The sequence below is a fragment of the Parus major genome, chromosome 3 (genome assembly GCF_001522545.3).
Source record: "Parus major isolate Abel chromosome 3, Parus_major1.1, whole genome shotgun sequence".
Classification (NCBI taxonomy): Eukaryota; Metazoa; Chordata; class Aves; order Passeriformes; family Paridae; genus Parus; species Parus major.
Window position 1 is genome coordinate 62,506,934 of NC_031770.1, and position 12,423 is coordinate 62,519,356.

General features: G+C 36.5%; 1 protein-coding gene across 1 annotated transcript in view; it reads left to right on the top strand.

Moving 5' to 3' along the window:
* Window positions 1-12,423, top strand: part of LOC107202466 — a 65,770-nt gene that overhangs the window by 19,609 nt on the left and 33,738 nt on the right. Inside the window, exons 5-7 of the mRNA XM_019005882.2 lie at window positions 6,711-6,737; window positions 7,799-7,846; window positions 12,331-12,375. Coding sequence (XP_018861427.1) covers window positions 6,711-6,737; window positions 7,799-7,846; window positions 12,331-12,375 — 120 coding nt within the window. The remainder of the gene's footprint in view (window positions 1-6,710; window positions 6,738-7,798; window positions 7,847-12,330; window positions 12,376-12,423) is intronic.

The window sequence follows — 12,423 nt, forward strand, 5'->3', positions numbered from 1 at the left end:
TGATGGACCTACCGTGGCATTTCAATTGCAGTTATGATTAAAATTTACGTTAATTGATCTTACTTGTGTTCAAGTACAACAGTAATTTATTCAGCCCCTGCTACCAAAAACTGGAGTCAGTTAAACTACTGTTTTAATAATTATGAAACAGCTGTGATTTCTGAGGAAAGAGTGTAATTGGTGGCCTGTGTTGTTACTGTAAGTTAGGTATAACACATATATATATTGGCATCATGTCAGAAAACAGTCACACCTGTCAGTCAGCATAATATGCTTGAACACCTGCATATCCACATAACACATGTTTAATTGGCTAAAAATTTCCCCATGGGACAAACTATTACTTTATTGCGCTGCACAAAGATGTGTGCAAATGAATGCTCAGAGCTGTTCTATTCAGATGCAATTCCAGAATGAATAGTTCTTCTAGTGTCAATCTACCCTTCTTCATCTTATCTCTGCAGACATCATTTGCCAAAATGTGCTTTTACAAAGTCATAATTAAAGCAAAAGCAGTGATCAGCAGTATTTCATAAGGAACAAAGATGATTCAGTATGTTATGCCTCTAGAAGTTAGTCATTAGCCCTTTGCTTTAATCACCATGTTAATTTGAGTGGCACACTGGGAAAAGTCCATTTTTTCAAAAGCTAATTAATTTTTGTTGCTCTCCTACCTTTATCAACGAATCTCTCCTCCAAAATTCTTCTTTTCTAGATTTCCATAGTCATCTTATTCTTTTCTAAATTATTATTATTTCACATTTATTTAATAACACATATAAATATCTTTTTGGCCATTATTGTACTTTTGAAAATTCAGTCATAGATAAGAAGAACCTCAACTAAGTCCCTTTTCAAAGTATGTGCATGGAATCTGGACCCAGGAGATTAGTTTGCCAGCTTTCACCAATAACAGGCCTTTTGACTGAAGATTCAATTATAACGAATATTAACATCAGTAAGACGTGCTACTTTTGGGCTCCAATTTTTTATACAGAGTGGTGAACGTTTTTTGCATAAACTAACATCAATATTCTGAAAAATCATTCTAACATCCTATAAACTTCAGTCTGCCTGATTTCACTCAGTTGCCCTTTGTGAGTCAATAATTCGTGTTGCCATAAAGACAGCCCAAGCTCCACTGTGTTTTGCCTTAGCTATATGCAAATGTAAAACTGATATTTTTAAAAGTGAAAGCTTGTTAGCATACTCTCCCTCATTTGTATGTTCCCATCCCACAGTTTCAGGGAACAGCACATGAAAACGTCAGAAGCTGAGGATGATATTGAGAGGAAGCTCTTCAGGTCTTTCACCACACGTGCCTAAAGATGAAATGCATTAATGCAGCAGATGTACCTCATCTACATTTGACTGAAATTTTATTCTTTCCAGCACTGTCGATGGAAGATTTGTTCTCCTGGGATTTTAGGACTTATAGTACTTTAAAGAGACTAGTTTTCAGTGCTATCATGCAAGATTGCTGTTTCAATAACTTACATTTCCCAGAACATTTCTATTGTTTAAGTGACAAACTGGGAAACAGAAAGATTGGGATCATTACTGGTGATTCCTAAAGGCATGCATCTCAGATTGAAGCTGAAACAACTCCTCTTATTAAAAGTAATTTTAAAATGTTGGAAATGTCTGTACTTCTTTGCTACTTCTATTATATTTGCATCATGATAAAGTTTCTCCCTTCCCTCCTCTCTTCTACTTTTTGGTTTTCCCTGTTATATAAAGTACTCTTGAACTGTCAGTTAAAAATAAATCTTAAAAAACAAGTTGTTCTAGACAACATCAACAAAATCCTCCAAAACCAAGAGTCAGCTCATTTTTCAATATGCAGCCCTGAGGTATAAAACAAACCAAACAGCAAGGACACAAACATGACAACTCTAGGAAAGCAGATAGATATCTTGGGCTAGGCTGCTCTGGTAATGAAAATAAGGCAGAAAGAACTGTGAGAGTAGCCTGACAGCTTTTTTTGGTGGAAAGTGGCAATAGGAAAATCAATTTGTTGCAAGTGAATACCCTACAGACTCTAATATCAGTGGTTAAATATTAATGATAATGGAAAACCATGGCATTGTAGGAGGGTTTGTCTTAACCATTTTTCCTATTATCATCTCTCATCTCTCTTGGATCACCACTGATAGAGTGATCCAAGGCAGTCTGTGGAGGTGCACAGACTCAGAGGAGCATTCCTAGACCAAGAGCAGGAGTAAGAAGATCAAGGTCTCTATTTCCCTATAAATTTTCCAGGCAGCCTTAATCACTTAGCATTTCATACTTGACATGTTAATGTGATATAATACTTCCTTAATGTTCAGAAACCTGGACAAATATCCAGGAGAATACTAGGTTTAAAGCAAGCCAGAAATGTAAATGGATGTTGTAGGGGATTAAGAGATCCTGTGAGGACAAGACTCGTACAGCATGAGCTGTATTTTAATCCTATACCAACTTCCCCCTGTTTATGCCACCACCACACACCTCTTGCTTTCTTTACTTTGACTCAGCCATAGGATAACTCCTGGTCATACTCCGTCAAGGCAATTTTTTAATGTAGAGCAGAGGTGAGGATGAGCACAAGCCATTCTCTTTCCAGGAATCCTGCTGCAGCTAATCTGGTTTTTGAGTCACTTTCTAAGACATATGCTCAGTAGACTGGCTTTGCAACACAGTCTGCCAGCTGCTCATCTAGCCAGAAGAACCTGAGTAAGACACAGGCAGATATGACAGCTCAGGTCTGCCGATCTAAAACACTTATGTGAACATTTGACTTCTCCTTTGAATGAGAAAGAATACAAACAATAGCTTCAGAAACGTAGGGAACTGCTCCTTTACAGAGTGGTAAGTCCTAATAATCCCCTTTTTTTCTGAATTTATTATCTGAGACATGTAAGAAATATATTGTATTCTGTTTGACTTCTTTATAATACAGTTGCTTCACAGTTTGAAAAACCTTGACCTAACTAGACCAAAACTGTCTTATTTAAATTACTCACAATGATGTTGTCTCTTATGCCCTTGAAATGTAAATTTGGAAGGACTAATGTCCACTAATTTGTCTAAAGGAAAATAGTTAGTTTGCTTGTTGTTCAGGGAGAATGAACTCACATTAAATAGGGAAATCAAATTTTACTTTCGTCATGATGCATAAACTGGAAGGTACACATTGCAAATTTTGATAATTCCATTAGAAGAGTCCTGTTGATCTTGATCTCTCTCTTGGCCTGTAATGTTGTGACAGATTAAGATTATGTGTGTGTTGTGTATTCATGCAATGTCCAGTCCAAAATATGGTAAAGAATCTCTGTGTTCTCTCTTATGGGAAATAAACCGGGCTCTCTGCCTAATGGAAAGTAAATTTCTTATTTATAACACACCTGTAACTATCTGATTGGAAAGAATTTTTCCCAGCTACAACATGCATTATTATTCTGTTTTTCTTAACTAAAACAAGTACTTCTGGCATTGCTTTTATTTCCTGCACAACATATTCTTTTCTCACAGAATATGCACATTCAGAAATGTTTTTGCTGTCTGAATGGAAAAACTGTTATCCAGATGAAAAACAGACATGTTATAATCAAAACCCACATTCTTCTTTTAGCCTTACCAATTTACGGTTCAGTAAAATGCAGGATTTCATTTCTGAACCCATATCAAAATCTAATTTACAAAAATACTCTATATATAATTAATAACCTTGCGGCCCTCAGAATAGCAGGCAAGTTAAAAAAAATTAAAATAAAAACCAGCAAGATATCTATAAAGCCTGTTTTCCAAGTTTAATTTAGAATGGCAGAAAAGACATTTCAAATTTTTGCTGAGAGTAGAACCAGATAATTTCATTAATACAGTTCTTACGTAGCTTCAAATGCTTCATCAAAAATCCAACTGTTTTCATGTGATTCAAACCTGACCTTGTTCCTCCTCTTGTACAGCTTAAGTGTTAAACAAATGAATATAGAACACTTATTTAAGACTGACTTTTCTTATACAATAAGTACTTTTTTACCCAGTAGGTAGTCCTGTTAGCTAATGACATCAGAACAACTATTTGAAATGAGACCAAGAGCTGATTTAACCCAACACCTTCTCACTATCAGTGGCCAAAACAAAAAATGCTTGTTTGCACTTTCAGTGCAAGATACTACATGAAGTGTGTGAGATTCCCAGAGCTGCCAAACACAGCCTTTAATTTCTCACCCTTTAGGCTAAATAACATATATCATTAAACATTTGGCAAAGTCTGACCTGGACTGCTGTCTTGCCATTTTCACTAAGTAGAATAAAAAACAAGGTACTCATGGTATAGATAATTGTCACACTGTAAACATGAATCTAATGGTCTTGGGATTTCATTTTTTAACTTTCTGCTTAGTCTGTAAGTCATTTGAGTTGCATTTTTTTATTAGATAATGACACACAAGAAGGATAATATTAATATTGAATGGACTGAAATCACAGTTAAAAAAATATAAAGGTTTATTTTTAAGGCCCAAAAACCATTTCAAAATTTCACCTTGGTATTTCATTTTGGTTTTTTATAGAAAAAAATATAGATATGTTTTAGAATAACCAACATTGTAGAGACTTTTAATTTTAGAATGTCTTCATTGTTTCATCAAAATATCTGGTTGAAATATCTCTGAGTGTTATCCCAGAAATAAGAAAGCTGGACTTTCAGGCAAAGCACAGACAGCAGTAATCTCACTGTTCAATCTGTCTTGATGCTGACATTATACAAGTTTGTCTAAAGAATGCCTCCACATAAAAGATGAAAGAAGACAAGAGAGATACTTTCACAAATTTCAGGGACCTGACTTTAGCTGAGTCCATATTGTTTTAAACATTCTCTGTGGCTGATATTTACCAAAGGGAAATTTTCCAAAGGGAAATTTTCCAAAGGGAAATAACAGTACTTGCTTCACTGGAAAGTTAAGGAATAATTTATTTTTTTTTATTTTTTTTTAGGCAGATCTTAGAAAAGGATGCTATTACAAAAGTCTGCTTGTAAAATTTATTAAGCAGTGTTAGTAGAGATTCTTTAAATTAACACTGTTCATATGTGGCCTAGTTCTGATTATTTTGGTTGATTACAGAAAGTTATATGATACAATATTCTGTTAGTTATGTAAGTTATTATAATAGCCCCTGGTATAATATTCAGATTTGATTTAAATATTTGCTGTGAAATTCCTTTTTGCTAATTGAAATTCGTATTTCCTGACCATATCTCACTATATCTTTTGACACAATTATAAATTAATTTCCTCTACAAATTTCTGACATATTTCATGGAAACTCAATAGCAATAGAATTTTCCTCAGCCTATGATGCCTAGGAAACTACTTTTTGGTTGGTTTGGGGTGTTAAATGAGCCTAAATTTTCAAAAAGGTTTTCTTACACACACAAAAATAACAAATGTGGCTTTGTCATAGGACATTTTTTCCCTTGGACTTCTTATTTCTGATTCCTCAGTTTGGAGCAAACATATACATTTACTTTTTTATCTTTAGTCTTTATTGCCCACAAAAATTTTCTGTGTTTTTGGTTTTTTTGGTTTTTTTTTCATTTTGTCCTCTATACTATCTCCAGTTGCTCCTTAAATGCACAACAACAACTTGGGTTAGAGACTAAATATAAAATGGGAGCAGATTTTACACTGCAGGGAAAACAAGTGAAACAGAAAGCCACATGCACAGAAGTTTTTGTCCCAGGTGGGAGCTGGGGAGCTCAGTGAATCACATCCTGGGAGCCCACAGCAGCATTTTTATTGCTTGTGCTGCTGGGGCTGCAAAGGCAGCTCATCCCCTGCCCTGCCACATCTCTCTGTGGGATTACTCTCTCTCACACACAGAAGAGATGCAGGTGGTAGAGCCTTTTTTCACTTGAAAACAACAGCTGCGTAGCAAAAGTCAAGAAGAAAAATCCAGCTGTAGGGCTAGGTCTTGACATTTCCCTTCCTCCTGTAGAACGAATAGTGACACTGGGGACACCTGCCAAGCTCTCTCTTTACCTGAGGAATGTTGTCTTAACACCCATGGAAAGTATCCATTTGGTTTGCAGTTTTATCTCCTCTGGGATTTTTTTCAAGAAAAATGAAGAAAATGAAATGGCACAAAGTTCAGAAGTTGCAACACTTAAATCCTTTTGTTCAGAAGAAGCCTCATGAAGTTAACGATTAATATTTTCAAATATCTTTCTGCTTCTTAGAGTGTCACTGAATCCATCTGAAATTCATTGGCCTCATAGAGCAGGTGCAATTGTCAGGGTCTCTCATCCTTAGACTGCCTTAGGTGTTGTTTCCTCACTCAAGCTAAAATTATTCTTCTGTCTTTGTGTAGTAGAGACCTTCTGGTCTGAATTAGCCCTGTCTCTTAGTGGGCACTGAGTAGTTTCCCTTGGCTTGGTATATGGTCAGCATTTAGTGACAGCCCTCAGAAGAGGTGCAGAGCATTGCAGGAGTGTTTGTATCAAATTTTGGCTAAATGGGGAATTTAGGGTACCTGTGTTCCTTACCTAATTGTCCTATTTATGTATCTGGGGTGGACAGTATAGGTAAGACAACGTAACTGCTGCACACTTCAATACAGATTTCACTGAAATTGTATGTGTCTAAAACATCATTAAGAAATGAACTAAATTCTGCATCACAGCTACAAAAATATTAAAATACACCTTTTTTGTTTACTTCTAGCTACCTCAGAGAACCCTCATGAACACAGTAAGTACCAAGGCGATGTAGAATATTGTTATTTTAACTTTCAGAAGGAAGGTATCTCCTTATCTTTACAAAGTTTTAGCAGTTTAAGGTGGGATTCATCAACACAAACTCACACAACATTCTGACTTATGAAACCAGTTTTCAATGTCTCTGTAAGGTAGGAACAGGGGTGTTTCACAGGTTCCAGTTTGCATGGAAATAATTTTCCAGTTCAGCTGAGACCCACCTGTGTCTTTTGTCTCTGTGGCAGCTTCACACTGGGAAACAACCAAAGGAGCCCCAGATTGGGAAGGTTCTGTGCAATTCTCTGTCCAGGCCTCTGGTTCAAGTTTTAGAGATTTATTTCTTGGTCTGTTGCAACACTCACCTGATGCACAGCTTAGATATCAGAGCTACCAGTGTGAATTAAACATATTTCTGAAATTCTCCTGAAATATTTTCTGTCCCATAATGTTGGGAGTTGAATAGCACACTGTTTTTAAATAGCACAAAATTGCATACTCATTATATTATAATACAGACTAATATACATCATTGCTAGTGCTTCACATTATATTTAAGGGATCCCCATACAAGCTAACATGAAAAAAATTAGCTCTAGTCCAGCCAAATCCAGGACACATGGAAATATTTTTCTTTATACAGGATACTGAACATTTATTTATCATTCTGTACAAGAAAACCCCACTTCTGTTGTAATAAAAGCTTCATTTCTATATTAAACATCAAGGAGAAATTTTCTATACAGAAGATTAGTGATAGCAAACACAATTAATATTTGAAGGAATTAACAATTTTAGAAATTCTATTATCTTTCTAAAAATACACAGAAAATAATTAAGCCACATTAAAAAGTTAAAATAGACTTTTCATTATTTTAATTTTATAGGGAAAATAGTTAAATATTGTTTCTTGAGGGATATAGTTACCAAAAAACTCTTCTCTAGTCTAGTGGGAATATGTAATACAAAGTAATCTCTTAGAACTATAATGAGAATCTTTTATTTTTAAAATTTTACAAAAATTAAAAAGCTTTCTAATATAGGCGTTCTTATTTTCAGAGCATGAACGTGTTAAACGTGAAAAAACTGTCTCTCAGACTAAGCCAGGTAGGTTTGGTAAAGTAACCTCCACTTACACCCAGCTCTATTTAATAAGGATATGTGAGGTCTGCAAAACTTGGAGACTTCCTTGAGCTAGGCACAGGTGTTTTGCTTTGTGCTATTGTTGGGTTTTTTTTTCAGTGTCTTGGAGAGGAACAAAATAAGGGTAAAATTTAACTAAAAGGATTTTTGACTGTTCTTGTGACTTTTCTCACTGGTGTAGTAAAAAGCATTAGCAAAACCCATTTCCCAGAGTGTGAGGAAGGAGTGCTTTACTGCCCTGCACTACATCAAAGAGGTGTACTGGGAATTAACCCTTCTCAACCTTTCAGTAAATTAGTTATTACATTAAGTGAGTGTGGTCCCCCCCAAAGGGGGAAGCTGCAATCTCATTGAGTACACACTCAGCAGTCGAGTCAGCCTCCACTTCCAGGAACTCAAAAATAACAGGAGCTGAAGAATAGAAACACTAACCCTGGACTGACTGTGCACTGGGGTAAACTAAGCATTTATTGGCTTCAGTGAGCAGGAAAAAGGGTCCCCATTTCAAGCTAAGGCTCTGTCCTAATCATGTTTTTTGAGGAGGAAGGCACTCAAGGATCCATAGTTGGGTCTGATGTGAATTAGCAAGACTAAGAGTGTAACATCACAGAAAACTCAGCTATTGATGCTCAGCTTACACCACTCCTGAGTGGTTTTACAGTCCCCACTCCAGAGGCAGTGGGGACTGGAAATCAAGTATCCACATCCCATTGACCTTTGCTGGCAGTGCTGCTATTTGAACATCACATTGAATTGAAGCGCTCATGAATAATTGATTAAATAAACCATTTAAACCTTATGTGTTCAAGGATAAGCAAGCAGGGGTTTTTTTCACTTCTTTTTCTTAATTTTTAAGAAAACATTTTCTCCTATGTATTTAGTATTTTTCTCATTCGTTTTTCTAATGTACAATACTCTACCTTGTAAATTAAGTATTTTCATAGACATTTTGAAATTTCCTGGTAGCCTTCAGGATCTGATTTAGTGGGGATATATTGGTTCTGAGTCAATAGGGAAAAAATATTTCTCTCTTCTTCTTTCTAAGACACATAAGCCAAGCTTTTTTATTTAATTCATTGATCACTTTTTGTGTAGTTACAGCTAGCAGGATGATTCAGGCATTAGGTGAGTTCAGCCAAGGCAGGAATGTCCTAGCAAGGAAACCAAGCTTGGTGGCCGCAGTGGTGGCCAGAAAGTGGGCTGCATGGATGGGTGGCATGGCCACTCACCTTTGCTGCCAAATGAAATCAGTCCTGCTGCACAATTAGCCCAATCTCATCCACAAAATAAAAATTTCCTTGGTAAGACATTCTCAAACATCAGAGCACTGTGTCACAGCCAGTATATTGGGCTGACTGGGATTTTACTCTGGCATAATACAGTACACTCCAGACACCAAGCCCTTGGAATTTAAGTGTTTGAAGGGGAAAAAAAAAATAAAAAAAAATTGGAAAATGTTTTCTAAATTTCCTTTAGCATAAAATCTCTATTCTCAGGTGATTAATGGTTCCTTTGGAGAACAGAGGCTGTTTTGAGTTTCATTTGATGACTGGAAGTATTAATCTGCAGGCACTGGTGGTAACAGTGCTTGTGCCTGCTGTGTGCCAATGAGCGCTCTTGGGTTAGCAGCTTGAATTATAAAAGCTTCATTCTGTACAAAACAGTGGCCTCCTTTTTAACCTTGATTCAGTGCAGCTTCAAAACATTTTTCCTATGCCTCCTGTCATCAGACTTAGAAGTATCACATGACTGAAATACTACAGAATTTCAGAAAATATACTGATCCCGTAGGGAAAAGTTTAAATTAAAGAGTGTTTTGTGTATGTCAGAGAAAGCAAGTAAAGCAAGGGAATTCATTCCTGATGAATTCATTCTGCTGAAACTGCCTGCAATACACAGAGAAATGTTTATGGCCTTATTTTTTCCATTTAAATTAGGTACATCAGGGAAAAAAAAAAATTAATATTAATGCTTGTAGTGCTGCAAAACTGGAGCCCTGCAGAGCAAATAAATTCTCTTCAATGAAAGATTTCAGAACTTTAAACTTTTGGCTTATTCAAAATCAGGATTTTTTTTTTTTTTAAATATTCATAAAATTTATTTTTTACTCTTTATAGCTTTATGAAGTCCTCAAAATTGCTTAATTTTTTATTTGCAAGAGTCCTCATGATTGGGTAAATAAAAAAATACATGAAAAATTAGAAATTTTACTTCTGTTCTTGGCAAAATAATATGTATTATCCTCATCATATGTATTTCTCTGCTTTTTTTCATACTGAATGTGGTGAGCAGAACTATTTTATGAAGCCTGATGTCTTGAAGTTTATTCCCTTATAGAAGTTGTTCTCCTTAAGTCTGGATATTCTACTCCTTCAGTTTCCCTTCTGGCTACAACCAGTGGCTAGAAACTCAGAGAAAAAGCCAAGCAGCCACCACCTATAATTCTGCCAGGGAAGGTATCAGGGTGCTCTCCCATGGAATCAGCAGACCAATATTTACTGTGTGGTTAGGCTGCAGAATAGGTAGGTGAATGAATACCAGAGAATTACTGTATTCATTCCCAGATGAATGTATATCCACATGCCAGCCCAATTTTCAAGGATAAATTCATTCTGAGAAGAAACACTACCCTGACTTTCAAATGAATCAGATATGCCATTCACTCACAAACTTATCTCCTTACTTTTTCCTCACAGACTTATTATCCCAGAGTTACAGTGCAAATATTGTTGTATATTCTCAACAGAATTTGGAAAGGAAAAATATCTTATTTAGTGTTCAAAGGTGTTAGGATAATATCCAAAGAAAGAGAAGCCTTTTGATTCTTACTTGTCATTAATCCAATGCATGTCACAGGGCCTTTGTTCAAAGTCAGCATACCGGGTTTTCTTCTGTACTGGTACATAGGAAGTTTCATGTCCCACTCTAAATCAGTGAAATGCACTGTTACATGTAAAAACTCCTTTTACAGCAGGAAAAAGGACACTTTCAATAAGTTGCATCTTCAAGCTACTGGTTGTGCTATAAAACATTTGAAGCTTCACAGACATGGAGAAGAGATTTTTGATTCACTGCTTTCAAAAGAAACTGACAGTAACAATAGCTGAGTAAGGGGGATAAAAATGCCCTAAACTTAATACAAATTAAGAGAAATTAAATTGTCACACGCCAGAAAACATATGAAAAGCATAGCAATGCAGAAATATATTTAATTTCCAAATAATAGAAAATATCAGTACCCTTAGGGCTCTATCTCTCCGTAAATTTGACCACATCAGTACCGATTTTGTTCCAGAAATAGACCAAACAAGCAAGAGAAGGGAACCAAGACATATCTGCCCAACTTGATCTCCACCCAGTCATTGTCATCTTCAACCTAATGCCTTCCAGAGCTCTTAGTGGAAAGGAAGGGGCCAAAGCAGGTGGCTGCAAACTGTTTTCAGGAAAAGAAAGAGCAAATACAGTCTGAAAGTGTCTTAAGCATATTTTAGAATAATTTAGTAATGTATGTGATTATTAGAAGGTTAGGAGAGAGGCTTGAATTCAATTATGGAAAAAGACATAAAATGGCTATAAAAGAGCTATAAAAGGATGAGGTAGGGTGAATCAACCAAAATCAACCAAACTGGGTAGAGTAAAAATCTGAACATAAACATCCCAGTTTCCACCTGACTGGGACATTGGGAAGGTAAAACAAACTCCTTTGAAAAGTGATTCAAAAGTGCAGTCCCACCAATTTACTTGGAGAGGAAGAAGTTCTGGTCCAGTGTCTGATGGTAACCTGGGTCCACATCATCTGAGAATTGTGCTGAGCAAGTCCACAGGCAGTTCAAGAGCATGTGGGCTTGGGCAGCTCTTCCCATGAGACTGGCAGAAGCTGAAGACTGCTCCAAGGTCTTGTGACAGATGTCCAGCTAGTTCTAGGTAGGTTTGTGCAGTAGCAGATGGTATGGGCTGGCATTCAGACCGTCCCCTGTGTCCCTCCGTGAGCTACTACGTCCTTGGGTGTCTTTTTCATCTTCAGACTGCAGACACATGTGGATACCTGCCCCCATGTTTGTGGTTAGGCAGGGTCTAAACAGAACTTCTTTGTTATGTTTAATACCAAACTGTTAGACACTCAGGTGCTGTTGGCAGAGGTGTGCTGAATGCAGGAACAAGATGGTTTCCACCTGAGTGCCTGCCTGAAATTTGCTGAAGGTTATGTGGCTGTTTTCCTGCACCTGAGACAGTAATTTACTTTTTCCCTGAGTATGATCTCACCATGCAGTCAGAACTCATAATGCCTGCATGCTGTTTTACAGTGCTATAATGAGATAGTGATGCTGAAGACATGCATTTCTTTTGTCATTATGAACCCTATGCATAATATCACCTATAGAAATATTTTTCCAATTATATGAACCTTGCTAACACATTGTGATTTTAATGCTGCTTTCACGATACAGAGGAGAAAATTAAACAACAAAAGACAACTCCCACTGAGAAGTCAGGTAAGAATAAGTGACTCTTTCCTGATTTATGGAGGTGGATGGGGGGTA